Genomic DNA, 17,469 nt, shown 5'->3' with positions numbered 1-17,469 from the left:
AGCGGAAGCGGAGGCATGAGCAACGGAAGCGGAGGCGCGAGCAATAGAGGCGGAGGCGGAGGAGCGAGCAGCGAAGGCGGAGGCGTGAGCAGCGGAAGCGGAGACGCAAAGAGAAGAGAAGAAAGCTTGGAGCTTGGGCGGCTATGGCGGCGTTAGGGCCCGTGGGCGGCGGTAACATTAGTGAGCAAAGGTTATGACCAGTGGTGAGTAGGGGAGGCGTGAGAGAGAAGAGAAAGAAGCTTCTGCTTTCTGTGAACAAAGCGACGATTCATTGCTGGCGATAACGGTGGTTAGCAGCGGCGACAACGTTTGGTAGTGAGTAGCGGTAGCGAGGAAGAAGAGAAAGAAGAGAAGTTGTTGTGAGAATGAGAAGGGTGCGTTTTTGTTAAATCTGTGAAGTGTATTAGATGGGTTGAATTTTTAATTGATCTAATACGTGAATATTAGATCGGTTATATAGAGAACCGATTTAAAATTCACATATTAGATCGGTTAAAAATTCAACCGATCTTATATGCTTCCCAATATTTACAAGTTTGTCACCGTGTTTTTCTTTAAATCGGTTTTCACATGACCAATTTAATATCCTGTTTTAGAATGTCCTTTTTACACTAGTGTGCGAAAATAATGGAGTTTGCGACAAAAAGTTAAAATTCACGCTTCTAAAACCATTTGGATCCTTAGAACTAAAATAAAAGAAATGAGAAATGGAAGTGAAGAAAACAAAATTTTGTGTTGTCTTCATGGATGCATTTTTAAGCTCCTGATACCATAACATATTTCAAGCAGTATTAGAAAAGAGAGAATAACAGAATTCAAGAAGTAACGATAAACAGAGAAAATAAATTTGTATTTGATTATTTGAAACTTATTCTTACAATAAGCTCTAGTTTTTTATGTAGAAGTATGTTTACATACGAAGGTATCTAGTATAAAAATTATAGCTGTTCAAAACTTTAATAATTGTCCCATTCACTTATACACCAAGTTGCTATATGAAGAATGGCCATTATCTTAGGAGAAGTGTGAAAATAACAATGAAATAATTGTATGATTTTTTTGTAAGTTACTCTAAAGTCAAAGACTAAATAAAGGACATCAAAAAGCAACATAGAAAAAAGCGTTTAAAGGTGATAAAGAAGGTGGGTTTCCAACTTTAGAAAAGTAGCTAAGTGAGACTGACAATAATACTTGAATATAATATTTTACTTAATAGTAAATATTATTATATATTTTATTTTAACCATCTTTGAGGTATTCGAGTCATATTTATATGAGATCAATTTATATTACATATTTAAATTAAATTTAAAGTTGAATTTTTAACAATATTCATTTAAAATTTTATGAATTTAGTATTATTATATTATTTAATACAATCTAATTTAGTTATTATTAGATAAAAGATTAATTTTTATTAATAATGGTTATATATATATATATATATATTAAAATTGTTAAAAAAATAATCTTAATTATTATAACTACGAAGAAACATAGAGTAAAAATAAAAAGCATAATAATAATAAAAAATAATATAAAGATTAGAATCGATATTTTTAGATATCAATTACTACCTTATATATGGAAATTAACAATAAAAAAGTAAGTTGTAATAATGATAAAATTCTTTTGTTTTCAACTGCATTCAACACTGGAGTAAGTTAAGTTCATCTGAAGTGAAACGCGCTTCTCTTTAAAGCAACTTTTGCAAGTTTCTGTGTGTGTGTGTTTTTGCATTATTGTTGACTCTTCACCCATGTCTTCTTCTTCTTCTTCATCATCGAAACCCCAATGGATCTACGACGTCTTCATCAACTTCAGGGGAGGAGACACTCGCAGGGACTTCGTCTCGCATCTCTACTGCGCCCTCTCCAACGCCGGCGTCAACACTTTCTTCGACGACGAGAATCTGCTCAAGGGAACGCCGCTGGAGGAGTTAACGCGAGCGATCGAAGCCTCTCAGATTGCGATCGTCGTTTTCTCCGAAACCTACACCGAATCTACTTGGTGCCTCACCGAGCTTGAGAAAATCATCGATTGCCACGAATCCTACGGCCAAATCGTTGTGCCCATATTCCACGGCATCGAGCCGTCCATTCTACGCAATCCCAAGGGTCGTTTTCGTGATGCTTTGGAAGCTGCTGCGCAGAAGAAGTATTCCGCAGAGCATAGCGAGTACGGGTTGTCGAGATGGAAAAACGTGCTCAACAAAGCTGCAAATTTCTCTGGTTGGGATGTCAAAAATCACAGGTAGATCACATGCTTTATTTCATCATTCGTTGACAAACCATGTTTTAAGCTTAATACTGCAGTTTTAAAATTTTTTTAAAATATTTCAAATTTTTAATTGGATGATGTTGTCAATTTTCACTTGAATTTTTTTTTCTCTAATTTTCCCAAATTCGTCTCCACAAAGGTATTCACTAACTTTACTTTTTCAACTCACCAATGAACTCTCTAATCTCCTCAAACTTGCCCGTTTCTTCATTCTTGAAAAGAGAAGGAACAAACTAATCGGATAGTTGAAAGAGATTAAAGTGAAAAAAAGTAACTTGAAATTGGAAGAGGACAGTGAGGATAACAATAAGTGGATCGCGAACAGTAGAGTTCTTAACCAAAAATAAAAGATATTTTTGAGACTTAATATTATGAATTTTTTTAATAAAAATCAATTAAAAAAATGAGATACTTAAAACTTAATTCATTCAAAATTATTTTACGAAAATTGTTTTAAAATTTGGTACACACACACACACATAATTTCCGTGTAAAACCTTAAGTTGCCTTTAAAATATTAAATTACAGTAATTTGTAGAACGTACTTATGAAATCAAGGATATTACAGGAAGTTTCATAACATTCTTATTTAGTGTAAAATTAAGTTATTTGAGTTTAGTAGTAATTTAGAAATGTATCTTGCATTAATTTTTCACTCAAAATTTTTCTTAATTAAAACATACCTGCTTTAACAAATAATGAGTGCAATACCTAACTGTCTTGAACTCTTTGGAAGCCTAACTTTGCCTTGTATACTAAACAGATTTTGGGAATCTTCCATGCTCACATGCCTATCTAATAAAATTAGAGTAATATATATGAGAGATTACAAGAAATGAAGCCAATAAAAGTATTTGAAAAATGAACATGTCTCGTTATTACTGAAGTAATTTTGGAAGAACATCTAAATTTGGGACAGATATAATGCTACTAAGTAAATTAATTTATTTTCTTTGTTTTTGTGAAGAAGTTAATATTGGTTGTTATAAAAAACAAAAGAGTATCTTTCTAATACATCATCATTTTGACTGTTTATACTCGTTATTGAATTTGAAGGAATACAGCTAAACTAGTGAAGGAAATTGTCGAGGACATACTGACAAAACTAGACTACGCACTCTTGTCTATAACTGAATTTCCTGTTGGATTGGAATCCCGTGTGCAAGAAGTGGTTGGAATTGTAGAAAATCAATCCGCCAAGGTTTGTATCATTGGAATATGGGGAATGGGAGGGTCGGGCAAAACTACGATGGCCAAAGCCATCTACAATCAAATCCATCGTAGGTTCAATGATAAGAGTTTCATTGAAAATATTAGGGAGGTTCGTGAAATAGATGGAAGAGGGAATGTTCACTTACAAGAACAACTTCTTTCAGATGTCCTAAAAACAAAGGTCAAGATACATAGTGTTGGGATGGGAACAACTATGATCGAAAATAGACTTTCTAGAAAGAAGGTGTTCATTGTACTTGATGATGTGAATGACTTTGGCCAATTAAAAGACCTATGTGGAAATCAGAAATGGTTTGGTAAGGAAAGTGTAATAATCATTACAACTAGAGATCTACACCTACTTGACCTACTTAAAGTTGATTATGTTTATAAAATGGAGGAAATGGACAAAAATGAGTCCCTTGAGCTTTTTAGTTGGCATGCTTTCAGAGAAGCAAAACCAAGAGAAGATTTTGACGAGCTCGCAAGAAATGTAGTTGCTTATTGTGGAGGTCTACCACTAGCTCTTGAAGTCCTTGGTTCTTATTTAATAGAAAGGACAAAGAAAGATTGGGAAAGTGTATTGTTAAAACTAGAAAGAATTCCCAATGATAAAGTTCAAGAGAAATTAAGAATAAGCTTTGATGGTTTATGCGATGAAATGGAAAAGGATATATTTCTTGATGTATGTTGTTTCTTTATTGGTAAAGATAGAGCCTATGTTACAGAGATACTAAATGGTTGTGGGCTACATGCTGACATTGGAATAACAGTCCTCATTGAGCGTAGTCTCTTAAAAGTTGAAAAGAACAACAAACTTGGAATGCATCAATTGCTGCGGGACATGGGGAGAGAGATAATTTGTGAGAGTTCAAGGAAGGATCCTGGGAAGCGGAGTCGATTGTGGTTTCATGAGGATGTACTTGACGTATTGACAAAGAATACTGTAAGTACATTCTTTATATACAGTTTTGAAACCTGAAAGTTTTCGTCTTTTTACATTCAATATATGTGGTTAGGCTGAGCTTTAAGTATAACCTTATAGTGTGCTAACAAAAGAGGTTTCCGTTTTTCTTTTTCTTTTTTCTTATCATCACAGGGAACTGAAACTATTGAGGGATTGGCTCTGAAATTGCATTTCATCGGCAAAGATTGCTTCAAAGCTTATGCTTTTGAGGAAATGAAGAGATTGAGACTGTTGCAACTTGATCATGTACAGCTTACTGGAAATTATGGTTATCTTTCTAAGCAACTGAGGTGGATCTGTTGGCAAGGATTTCCTTCAAAATACATACCTAAAAGTTTTTATCTGGACGGTGCAGTTGTGATTGATTTAAAACACAGTAATCTGCAACTTTTCTGGAAAGAACCTCAGGTACGTATTACATGCCGTCTTCTTTTAAAACTCAATGTTTAACTAATCTAGTAATTGTTTCCAGTTACCACTGTTTCAAATTTTTTCCTTTCTAATCTTTTCCTAACTAAAACTATCTTCTTGTAGGTTTTAGGGTGGCTAAAAATCCTCAATCTTAGTCACTCCAAGTACTTGACTGTAACCCCTGACTTTTCAAAACTACCGAAACTTGAAAAGCTTATTCTCAAAGATTGCCCACGTTTGTGCAAGGTACACAAGTCCATTGGAGGTCTCCGCAATCTTCTACTGATAAATTTAAAGGACTGTAAAAGTCTTGAAAATCTGCCAAAGGGAGTTTATAAGTTGAAATCGGTAAAAACTCTCATCCTTTCAGGTTGTTCGAAGATTGACAAATTAGAAGAAGATATAGTGCAGATGGAATCCTTGATAACACTAATTGCTGAAAATACTGCTATGAAACAAGTGCCCTTTTCAATAGTAAAGTCAAAAAGCATTGGTTATATATCCCTATGTGGATTTGAAGGATTTTCTCGTAATGTTTTCCCTTCTATCATTCGTTCTTGGATGTCACCAACAATGAATCCCCTATCTTATGTTCGTCCATTTTGTAGCACATCGTCATATCTAGTTTCCATGGATATGCGAAGTTATAATTTGGGTGATCTTGAACCAATGCTTAGCGGCCTTTCAAATCTACGAAGTGTTTTGGTTCAATGTGACAGAGAGTCTCAAGTTTCTATGCAAGTAAGAACAATTTTGGACGACAGTGTAAATTTTACACAATTTGAAATAACATCACAAATATCAAATCATTACCTTAGGTCTTATTTGATTGGAATCGGAAGTTATCAAGAAGTCTTCAATATTCTAAGCGCTAGCATATCTGAGGTTCCTTCCCTTTTCCTTTGTCTACTTACCTTCACTTTTCGGTTTAGCTATTAATTAAGTGAACATGACATATCTAAATGAAACTTAAAAGTTCAGGTTCTTTTAGTTCTTTTTCCTTCTATAATCAGACGGCTTCATTTAAAAATACCTTATTTTAATAGTCAACAAGCCAAATGATCATTCTCATATGAAGCACTAAGAAATTGATTCCCGCTTTCTTCCTGCTATACTTGCTTCATGTTTCTTATACTCCCAGAGAAAAAAAGGTTGAAAGACCTGTCAGAAATGCATCCTAATGATCTTATAACACAACAAAACTATTATCCAAATTTTTCAATTAATTGTCATAACAATGTTTTAATTTATGCATTATGATGTAATTTTCTTAAAAACGTCCTGGGAGGACAAAATAATGATTGTAGGAGACCATTTTTAATATTACAATTACATAAATAGCTAAACTTTTTGCTCATGCCACATACAGGGATTGGCAACCAGTGATTCTTGTGATGCTTTTCTCCCTGGTGACAATGATCCTTTTTGGTTGGCCCATATGGGTGAGGGAAATTCAGTGTATTTCACGGTGCCTGAGGATTGTCGCATGAAAGGAATGACTTTGTGTGTAGTTTATTTATCAGCCCCTGAAATCACAGCAACTGAATATCTTATTAGTGTTTTGATGGTTAATTACACAAGGTACACTATCCAGGTATTCAAGCGAGAGACGGTATTTTCCTTTAATGATGTAGATTGGCAGGGCATAATATCACATTGGAGCCCTGGAGACAAGGTGGAGATTTTTGTGAATTTTGGCAATGGATTGGAGGTCAAGAAGACAGCTATCTATCTGATGTGTGATGAATCAATTGACAAGGAACACAACCCTTCTCCTGAGCCAAAGAAGGAACCAAAGAAAAACGTCTTTGAAAGATTTATAAAGAAAATTTTAATATAAGATTCCAGGAAGGTAGAGGCTTCAGCCAATTTGCCTGGGCAGCCAAAGTCAGTCTGGGATTCCTATTCTTATTCTTGGGGAGAGGAGGGATATCTATGTTACATTGATGCATTTGAGATATTCATTAATAACATTCCTCAATCTTTCCTACTCGTTGTGCTAGCCTCATGGTTTCTCAAGGTATGATGCATAAGAATCGTAGCAAATAATATTAAGTTATTGTAGTATTTTTTGTGTAAAATTTAAAAGATGGAAGAAAAAGAAATGCCAATGTTTTTTTTTCTCTATTTTGCGAAGGAAATTTTCGTGCATGCACATAGTTGTATGTATCTAATTTTCAGCAGATTCATTTGCAGGATGTGTGTATCCTCAATTGTTTTCTAATTTCAAGTACTAGCAGTTGGGTATACTTGAAAAAGTATACTTAGATTAGAATGGGCTAAATTTTACATTTTAAAATGATATTTTTATTTTTACCTTTTAAATCTGGACTGATCCGCAAAACTCTGAACGATGCAGGACGAGCTTGATCAGTTATGATTGCTGCTTACGAAAACTAGTTGCAAGCATTGTCGGCTGTTTATCCATATACCTTCGTCTCTACATAGAGGTACCTCAGCCTGTGTGTGCATACATTACCAATTCACAAGAAAACTTCCTCGGAATCCGATTCTTCAATCTTTTAAACTTCACATAGGAGAAATGGCTATAATACCCAACGAACCAGCTTTTCTATCCTAGACTTGCACAATAGTATCATGTTGTATCAAGCTTATCAGAATCACAAGTATCAAGGGGGTTCCAATCTAAATTTAAGGTACTTCCGAAAGATCCAAAGTCTTCAAATGACAATAAAAAGTAGTTCATTGATATAGACTTTTACGTACAAATATTGTTTTATTTGACCCTTTCGGTCTGTATTAGAAAATACACAAAGATATTAGAAACTTGTGCTTGAAGTTAGAACAGCAGTATATTACCCAAAATTTTCCAAAAAATGTAAAGTCAAATTAGATAAGCGTAGTTTTTGTTAAATCTTATACTTAAATAGCTAAAAAAAAACGAATTTTGTTTATCTAATTGTTAAATTATAATTTCTATCATTATAAATTTTGTCAAATTTGAACAAAAATAATAATGATATCCATATCAAATTTTTTCTGAAATATAAAATTTTGAAAAGTATACATTACATTACACTGATTTTGATTTGATTTATTAAGTGAGATATCAGATTATTTTATATTGGTATAGAATTTTGTATATGTAATTTGTAAAAAGAACTTTCAAACTAATTATGAATTTAGAAAAAAATATGATTTAATAGATTAAACGATGTAAATAAAAGTTATGTAGTGTAGTTTGATTTATTTTCATATATATATATATTATATATACAAAACAATGTTTTTTTCTTGAAAAAAAAATTCAATAACACATGAGACCCTAAACACTTAAATCCCACACGATGACTGTTTAATGTAATGTCCAATAAAAAAAAGTTCTACCAGAAGCATATACATGAGTTTTTTTTCTTTGCACTTTTTGAAGTTCTTTTTTTCTTTGGCTTCTTTGGTAGCTCCATTTGCATACTATGAGATGGCTCCATTTGTATTTCAGGTGATGATTGCGCACTCCCTTCTCTATATGCCTGTGTGCTCTGTTCAGGTGATGGCATTTGTGTTACAATTGACTGGCTAAGAATTAGATAGACACCTGCTTTCTTAATTGTTACTCCATGCTCAAAACTTACGAAAATCTCTACATTGTCACCAGGTCCTAAATTTGATATTATGCTTACCCAATCTTCATGACTAAAGGACATTGTTGCCGTTTGCTTGTATATCTGAATGGTGTTCTTTGTGTAATTAAAGAGGAATATACTAGCAAGACTTTCAGTTGCCATGTTATCGGGTGTTGATGAACAAATAACACACAGAATCATCCCCTTCATCGGGAAATCACTACCATCAGGCACTTGAAAAGGTATTGAATATCCTTCCTCTGTATAGGCTAACCAATAAGGATAGTTGCCCCCTGGAAGGAGAAAATCACTGGAACTATGGGTTTCCAAGACCTATATCATGAACTAAAGCTTAGTCATTTACGTATTTAAGTAATTATGCTATTCAATTCAAGTAGATATTTCGTGCCATTATAGATTCTGTTTAAGAACAAATGTGTACAGCATAAAAAATAGATCATGAAACGGATTGAAATACATTTGTTTGGAGCATATATATTTCCTCCCGAAGGTCTTCATGAAGAAAAACAATTTTTTTATCAAATTGCTCAAGATGTAGATCAAATGCAGCACACATGGCTAAAACAACTTATATTGTTAACAATTGGATTTTAAAAACGTTTCACTAAAGTCAATGCCTTCTTTCTAAGCATATCTCTTAACTGCCAATCTAACATGATATCATTCCATTTGATCATTGTCAATTTGTTTGATCTTATAGACCCATTTTTAACCAATGACTTATTGACATTTTAGAAGTGCAACCAGCTTCCATGTGTTATTTTTGTAAACGAACTCTGTCTTCTTGCATCGCCATCATCCACAAAGAAACATTTAAACCACTCTCAACCTCTTGAAAAGTTGAAGGCTCTCCTTCATTCAAAAGACAATACACATCATGGCTTGTCATAACATATTGTAAATGCTCAAATGGTTTAACCTTTTCTCATGTTGATAGTTGGAGTCCTCCATTACTAGCCTCATTTGGCTTTTGTTCTTCATGCTCTTGTTCTGACTAAGAAGAATCATCCAAAGGCTCTTTATTTGTACCATGGTACTATCCTTTGTAAAGTTGTCGTTTTTGTACTTATTTTTCAGTTAATTGTCTGCAAAGCCCACATCCCTACTAACAACAACCTTGTGGGGAATGGGATCTCACAAGTGATACCCTTTCACATTGTCAGCATAAACCAATAATATATATTCTAAATTTTTGATCTAGATTTTCTCTTTCTTGGGAGTCGTACATCACGTATAGATGACAACCAAATACATATAAAAAGAATAATGAACCGATTCAAAATTTCTCATCTCTATTGGGGCCTTCAAACCTATCATGGTTGACGGTGTTTGATTTATCACCTAAGTGGTGATTTTAACTACTTTTTTCCCAAAAGACATAGTTATATTCAACGTAGTTCTTGTTCTATACATGAAAGTTATATTCATTCACTTTATCACACCATATTTTTGAGGTGTATATGAAACATAAAATTGTCATGTAATAGCTTCTTACTTGTATAATGGTATTGAAAACACATTTGACTTCCTCTTGATAGGGTACACCCATAATCACTACAATCACTTAGAGTAATCATCAATTTATGATACAAAATATTTTGCTCCTCCAAGGGATAATATCGATGATTCTTTCTCACACATAAAAATGAATCATGTGTAATATGTGCTCATTTCTGGTAGCTCTAGCAAACTTCAATCTATGTTGCTTGCTTATCATAATGCCCATAAATGTAAAACAACTTCTTTGAATCTTTTTGACCTTGTTCTAAATATGATCAAGTCTATGATGTTGTATCATTTGCTTCTTGCAACAAATCTCCCAAAAGCATGTATAAATTTGCCATGATATTTTGCTTTCATCACTACTAGATGCACCCTCACCTCTTTTAAGATTTCACTTTTAGCATGGATCTTACAACTGAGGTCATTTAATTTCCCAACAAACAATAGATTCTTCTTCAAGTCTTTTTCATGTCATACCCTTGAACTGTGTGTATACTTTCATTGTCCATTTTTATTTTGATAGTATTGACTCCAACAATCTCTAAAGCATGATCATTACAGATCCACCTGAGGTATAGGTAGGTTCATAAAGTTAAAACTAATCCCTGTGTAAAGTCATGCACAATGTTGCACCTAAATTCACTATTCACCTATCATGTCATTGTTTTGCACTATTAGAGTTAATTATTGCTTCACTCACTAGAATATCTCCCTCTTTTGAGGTACTTGCAACATAACCTTGTGAGGTTGATGCTTCAAGTTCTTTCCTCCGCTCTTCTTACGCCAATAATCTTTCTTTGCATGTCCTCTCTTGTCACAATGGTAGCATTTGAGATGCTTCTTACATAGAAACTTTGATCTACCATGAGTTTAACTCCCACTAGAGTCATGTCCTATTGATCTACCTCTCATCATCCTCAAAGCCTCTTCTTACTTTGAACTTTCTATCAACATCCTCAAAGTGCAAAGTGTAGGTGTCCTTTAATATTGTTATTTTTTATATTGACGATGAGTTGATCATACAAATTAGGTAAATTCTGAAGTAGAATCTCCATAAGTTCATTTTCAACATTGTTGAAATTTTCCACTCATACAATTTGACAAGTGTCCCAAATCTTCTTCATAGTAGTCTTCTCCGTAGTGCTAGATAGCATTGCGGTTAATTTCTTTCCACCTTTGATTCGTGATACCCATGGGTCTTTCTTCAACTGCATCTGCACAATTGTCAACTTCTCTATCTCATATTTTGCTGATTATGCATTTTTTGCTAGGACTAGTATTGTTTACTAGAATAACAATGAAAATAGACCGTGAACCAATATATTAGGTATGTTTCCGGTGGGTCACCAATGGACACTTAAATACAAGGTAGGTCACCAATAGACAACTTTCTTAGACATGAACTTTCACACTACTACAATCTATATCCAGTAACAAGAATAATTTTGTTCTGATGCTAAAGATCAGACTAGCTACAATCACAGTACATTGATTTTTCTATAACGCGGTGAAATACAATCAGGCACACAACAATATTCTAGTGAAAATAACAGCGAAATACAATCAGGAAGACACCCTCTCCTGGAAATCAGAAAAACAGTTACGAGGAGAAAATATTTTTCTTCTTTTCTCTGAAACACTAGAGTTCTGAAAAAATGGAATAGGTTTTGGTGTCTTACAAAACAAATATGTGCTCATTCTATAGCAAGAAAAGTAAGCATCAAAATGAAATTTTCTCAATGTGGGACTTCTCTACTGGCAATTTTTTATTAGATTCAATTTGTAATACAAGTGACAGAGCAGTGTTCCCAACCAAGCTAAATGCCAAACAAGTGAAGCATATGCAATTTTTCCATGTAAAGGTTATCCAATTCTCTCTAAAAATGAAACGTAAGTATAACTCACACACACAAAAAAAAAGAGAGGCGAGAGATTAGAGAGATAGAACCGACCTCTGTCATATCATTACTAAGCATATCCATGACTTGGTGGTGACTTCCAATTCCAATTAAACGAGATACCACAGAATTTTCTGAAATTTGTGGTGCATATGTGGTTTCCATTGCAGAATATACTTTGTAGAAGTCATCCACTATTCTTCTTAATTCTTGAGTTAATTGAAGATCTGAGTTACATTGCACACAGATGCTTCGAAGTTTTGAAAATTCAGTAAGCTTTGATAGTAGGTTACCCAAATTATTATCCTGTATATGCACAGAGACTAAAGATGTTGACGTGCTTCCAAATGATTGCATAGAGGATACACGACCTGTTGTTGGCGACATCCAAGACCATATGATAGAAGGAAATAAATCACCTGCTAATCCTTCATATCCACAGAGAGATATAAATCCAATCTTTTTGAATCTTATTATAGAAAAGGGCACTTGTTTTAGGTTAGTATTGTCTGCCTTTAGAGTTGTTAATGATTCCATCTGCACTATGTCTTCTTCTAACTTGTCGATCTTTAAACAACCAGAAAGGATGAGTACTCTTAAAGACTTCGATTTTATCACTGGGAGATTCCGAAGGCATGTACAGTCCTTCAAATTTAAAATAAGAAGATTAGGCAGATCTCCAATTGAATGGTGCACCTCATACAAGTTTGGACAATCTTTGAGAATGACTCTCTCAAGATTTGGTAGTTTTGAAAAGTCAGGGGTCTTTGATAACAACTTGGAATGACTAAGATTGATGAACTTTAGCCTTTCCAGCGACTACAAGAGAAATTTTTTGAAGAGTATTAGTAAAGTAGATGGGGAAAACAATTAGTGTGGTCACCATAGAAAATTTTATTGTAGATATACCTGTTGTTGGGGCTCTTTCCATACTAGCTTAAGATTACTGTGTTTCATGTCAATAGCAACTACGTTTCCCTGGTAAAAGTTGTCAGGTATGTATTTTAATGAAAATCCTCGCCAATAGACCCATGTCAAGTGTTTGGAAAGATGCCCATAATCTCCAGCAAGTTGGACATGATCAAATTGCAAAATTCTCAGACTTTTCATGTTCTCAAATGTTTCTGCACTGAAGTGAACTCTGCTAGGTCTATGCAATTTCAAAGCTAATCCCTCAATGGCTTCTGTTCCCTGTAATCAAATAAACACAGGAAAATTTGAGAATTCAATGAAGCTAACCCTTTTCTGTTTTCACAGCAGAAAGTTAATAAGCAATGCATAAAAGCTAGAGCTTCAGCATGCATATAGTGTGCGTTACCAAGATAAAAACATTCAAAAGCCAAAATTGACAGTCCTATGGATTTCACCCAAAAGATTAAGAAAAACAATGAATGATTGAGAAAATAAAAACAGAATGTGTTACTATGATCCTGATAAGATCACAGTGGATGATTGAAATTTTAAAATAGTTGAGAAAGTTCTTACGGTATGTTCAGTCAATATATCAAGTACGTGATCATGAACCCACAATCTACTGCGCTTTTGTGGTAGCGGTGAACTTTGACGAACAATTTCTCTTCCCATGTCTCGTAGTAAATCATGAATTCCGAGTTTGTTATTCTTCTCAACTTTGATGAGGCTCCTTTCTACTAGGACTGGTATTCCAATATCAGCATGAAGTCCACAACCATTTAATATCTCTGTGACATAGCCTCTGTCCTTACCAATAAAGAAGCAGCATATGTCAAGGAATATGTCCTTCTCCATATGATCTGCTAAACCATCATAGCTTATTTTCAGTTTCTCTTGTATTTTATTATGGGGTATTTCTTTTAGTTTTGATAATACACTTTGCCACTCTTCTTTTCTTCTCTTGTATAAGTAAGATCCAAGAACTTCAAGAGCTAGTGGTAGCCCTCCGCAGTATGTGATTACTTCTTTTGAGAGTTCAAAGAAGTCTCTAGTTGGATTTGCTCTCCTAAAAGCATGCCAACTAAAAAGCTCAAGGGACTCAATTTTATTCATTTTCTCTATTCCATACACACAGTCAACTCCAATCTCTCTGAGTAGACATGCGTTTCTGGTTGTAACGATTATTACACTTCCTCGACTAATTTCATTACGATTTCCACATAAAGCCTTTAATTGATCAGAGGTGCTCACATCATCAAGAACAACAAGTACCTTTTTTGTGCAAAGCATTTCCTTGATCTTGCCTTTTCCCCAATCAATGCTATGCACGTTCGTCTTTGTTGTTTTAAGGATATCTGAAAGAAGCTGTTCTTGCAAATCAATTGGGCCCCGATCTCCTCCCCAAACTTCTCTAATATTTGCAAGAAAACTTCTATATTTGAATTCATGACGAATTTCATTGTAAATGGATTTGGCTATGGTTGTTTTGCCAATCCCTCCCATTCCCCAAATCCCTAATATACAGGTTCCTATTTTTTTATTTCTAATGAAGTCAATACCATGCTGCAGACGGCATTCTAGTCCAACTGGAAAGTTTGTGATAGACAAGTATGTTCTATCCAGTCTTTTCAAAACTTCACAAACAATTTCCTTCATAACATCATTTTCATTTCTGCAACAAAAATAACCCACAATGAGAATGGATACAAATGGTCAAAAGATTATAAGCTTAGCAGAAAATTTCAGTTGTATACAACCTCAAAAACACTTTCTGCCGCAGTGTTTGCAGCAGAAGCACGTTTACTAAATCTTTTACAAGTACATCAGAAATCTTGCACATAGAAGGTTAATGTATGTGTGGTTTCATAAACTATGCTGGAATAGATTGCTTACCTGTAATTTCTCAAATCCCAACCTGCTAAATTTGCTGCTTGTGTCAATGCTTTCTTCCATTGTTTTATCCTGCTATGTTGGTCAGAAATGACTTCGAAAGAAATATGTTGGGTGTCACGCAAAAACGAGGGGCCAATATCATAAAACACTGGCATAACCACTTGCCCTCTAAAAGCATTGCATTCCATGATTTTGTGGAGTTCATCAAGACACCATGTAGAGTGAATGTAGTTTTGGGAGAAAACAACGATGGTTATTTGAGACCCTTCTATTGCATGCAACAGTTCAGACTTCAGGTCTCCTCCCTTATCAAGCTTCTCATCGTCCAGAAAAGCGTTGACTCCACTGTCTTTGAGGGCAGAATAGAGATGGGAAACGAAATTCCTGCGAGTGTCTTCCCCCCGGAAATTGATAAACACATCGTATGTCCACTGGGATTTTGATTTTGGTTTTGATCTTGATTTTGAGAAGGATGACGAAGATGAATAAGAAGGCATTGGTTGACTGAATTCGATGAAAAACGACCAAGTCAGTAAAAGTGAAAAAGCATGTTTCATTTTGGTGTATTTTTTACAACTTATTATATGAGCTGGTGAATGCTCTGTAACTATGGCTGTTAACGAAACTACAACGATGTTTCCGAAGCATAACACCAGAAGTTCATTTTGTTTTTCTTGCTCTTCGGTTTCCACGAGGAAGCAAAATAACAATCACAGAGCTAGAAAGAAATAATAGCTCGCACAGTTCAGTTTCATTTTCGCTTGTAGATATTTGGTGTATAATTATTAGGAAGATTAGAAAAGTAACAACGGGAAGCAAAAACCACACCACTTCTTGCCAGTATAAATAATAGTAGGATACTTAAAAATATCAAACAAAAAACAATAAGAATAATAAGTGAAACCAATAGAATGTACCCTGCACAAAAGGGGGAAATTATAAATTTTAAAAGAATAAAATCTCAACAAGAAGGAAAAACCTACTTATCTAATTAATAAAAACTTTTAGCCACTAATAAATAATGGATAATACTATGAAGCTTGGACACTCTAGACGTCTCCAGGGTACAACACATATTGAGTACGTGTATAATACTTCTATAACATGTATGGACAAAGTATCCAATTTGAGAGACAATTTTTTGTCTTTATCATAATTTTGATATGACTTTGACAAAATATTAATAATCACAAATTCAATTATTTTTTTAAAAATTAATAAACTTTTACATTTATTATATAATTTTCTATTATGATTATAAAAATAATAAATAAATCTTATATAATAACTAGTTTTGACTTTTTAGGTAAATAAATTAAATTTATTTTTAGGGTTAAATATGTTTTTGGTCCCTTAACTTTCAGTGAATTTTGGAATTAGTCCATTTCGAAACTTTGGACCAATTTAGTCCTCCATCTTTCGAAATACGTGGATTTAATCTTTTTAATCAAATTTTGTTAATTTTGTTTGACATCTCAAGCTTGTTTCATAACAGTATTTGACTTAACATTAGAGCATAAATGTATCAAACAATATAAACAACTCAAATACAATCCTGAAATGCGTAAAACATCAAATAAACCTAACAAAATTTTATTAAAAGGACTAAATCCACGTATTTCGAAAGATGAAGGACTAAATTAGTCCAAAGTTTCGAAATGGACTAATTCCAAAATTCACTGAAAGTTAAGGGACTAAAAACATATTTAACTCTTATTTTTATATTAATTGAGAATATATATATATATATATTTATATTACTCATATTTCGTATAGTTTCGATCTCAGTATTTGGACATAGTATACCACAAGTTTTCATCAAGGTCTCTAAGGATTAATAGACAATTTTCGTTTCATTAACAACGTCAATACTAACACAAAAAAACTCTAATGGCTTGCACAATAAAAATAATAACATACATGAAATAATTGGTATAAATTTTTTTCTTCAAATGTATAGACACATTGGTTACTATTTTCTTCCCTTTCTCTCTTGTGATGACCAGAGGCATAATATTTTCTGTTCTTACATTAACAAGGAAACATATGATAAAATTCATTACTATTTTCGTTAATTACCTATTAATCTAATGGCTTAAATACCTTTTTGGTCCTCATTTTCGTAGTGTTTGTTGCGGATGGTCCTCATTTTGACAGAATGTTTAAAATGGTCCTCATTTCTACCGAATGTTTAAAATGGTCCTCATTTTCGCAATTCGTGTTTTATTTGGTCCTTTCCTGTAACGTCGTTTAAATAATTAACAGAGCATTGTACAGGTGGCACGCTTGTATTAGGGTGTGTTACGTGTACTGTACATATGGCTAATTAACGTTAATTACTCAAATTAGGAGAAATTTTGCAATTAGGGAAATTTCTTCATCTTCGTCTTTCTTGAGCTCGGATTATTTGCAGAAGAAGCAGCTAATACTTGTCATTTCATTATTGGATTGCATTTGCGCTCTTCATTTCAATTTTCCAGTTAATCAGTTAATCTTCTTCTTCCTGCAATCCCATCATATAGGTATGTTACAGTCTCAATCTTCTTCCTTGACCTCTGGTTGTAAGTTTGAGGCAACCGTGTTCGTGCACTATTGGTGGTTCAACGAGAAATGGATTAACTCCGATTTGTAGCTGCGGAGAGATGACAACTTTGAGGATGACAAGAACTCCAAAGAAGATTGGTAGAAAATTTTGGGTACAATATGTTTTTATTTTTGTGTTAATAATAAATTAGTTTTAATTTTCGGTTTATTGATTTACAGAGGGGTGGTTCCAATAATGTGGGCT

The 17,469-nt window shown here is 33.8% G+C and overlaps 2 protein-coding genes across 7 annotated transcripts; one reads left to right on the top strand and one right to left on the bottom strand.

The window, feature by feature from the left end:
- The first annotated feature begins 1,658 nt into the window (after positions 1–1,658).
- Positions 1,659–15,173, top strand: LOC114167629 (TMV resistance protein N-like). 6 transcript variants are annotated; one of them, XM_028052741.1, is made up of 9 exons: positions 1,760–2,253; positions 3,337–4,438; positions 4,592–4,867; positions 4,994–5,755; positions 6,240–6,890; positions 7,230–7,527; positions 8,331–8,378; positions 8,487–8,696; positions 14,966–15,173. In XM_028052741.1, exons 1-5 carry the CDS (start codon positions 1,760–1,762, stop codon positions 6,708–6,710), a joined length of 3,105 nt encoding a protein of 1,034 aa, XP_027908542.1. In that variant the 3' UTR covers positions 6,711–6,890; positions 7,230–7,527; positions 8,331–8,378; positions 8,487–8,696; positions 14,966–15,173. The 6 variants fall into 6 exon arrangements, with proteins under 6 accessions (XP_027908547.1, XP_027908545.1, XP_027908546.1 ...); XM_028052743.1 differs by lacking the exon at positions 14,966–15,173 and adding an exon at positions 9,211–11,810; XM_028052744.1 differs by lacking the exon at positions 14,966–15,173 and having other exon boundaries at positions 1,661–2,253; positions 4,994–5,611; positions 8,487–8,946.
- On the bottom strand, positions 11,868–15,238 carry LOC114167630 (TMV resistance protein N-like). Its single transcript, XM_028052747.1, has 4 exons — positions 14,682–15,238; positions 13,362–14,460; positions 12,786–13,067; positions 11,868–12,695 (listed from the first exon to the last, which is right to left on the bottom strand). The coding sequence occupies exons 1-4, from the start codon at positions 15,236–15,238 to the stop codon at positions 11,880–11,882; spliced, it is 2,754 nt and encodes a 917-aa protein (XP_027908548.1). The 3' UTR covers positions 11,868–11,879.
- Between the last annotated feature and the right edge of the window lie 2,231 nt (positions 15,239–17,469).

Source organism: Vigna unguiculata, chromosome 10, assembly GCF_004118075.2.
Source record: "Vigna unguiculata cultivar IT97K-499-35 chromosome 10, ASM411807v1, whole genome shotgun sequence".
Taxonomy (NCBI): Eukaryota; Viridiplantae; Streptophyta; class Magnoliopsida; order Fabales; family Fabaceae; genus Vigna; species Vigna unguiculata.
The sequence above is the reverse complement of the archived record's forward strand: the minus strand, read 5'-3'. Positions and strand labels throughout refer to the sequence as shown.

What these genes read in the sequence shown, in the direction of transcription:
- LOC114167630 (XM_028052747.1), bottom strand. Translation starts at nt 15,238, where the DNA reads ATGAAACATGCTTTTTCACTTTTACTGACTTGGTCGTTTTTCATCGAA. An exon ending in TGGGATTTGAGAAATTACAG is followed by an intron (nt 14,461 to 14,681) that starts GTAAGCAATCTA and finishes TTTTTGTTGCAG; the next exon opens with AAATGAAAATGATGTTATGA. An exon ending in ATATATTGACTGAACATACC is followed by an intron (nt 13,068 to 13,361) that starts GTAAGAACTTTC and finishes ATTTGATTACAG; the next exon opens with GGAACAGAAGCCATTGAGGG.
- LOC114167629 (XM_028052741.1), top strand. Translation starts at nt 1,760, where the DNA reads ATGTCTTCTTCTTCTTCTTCATCATCGAAACCCCAATGGATCTACGAC. An exon ending in TGGGATGTCAAAAATCACAG is followed by an intron (nt 2,254 to 3,336) that starts GTAGATCACATG and finishes TTGAATTTGAAG; the next exon opens with GAATACAGCTAAACTAGTGA. An exon ending in TTTTCTGGAAAGAACCTCAG is followed by an intron (nt 4,868 to 4,993) that starts GTACGTATTACA and finishes ATCTTCTTGTAG; the next exon opens with GTTTTAGGGTGGCTAAAAAT.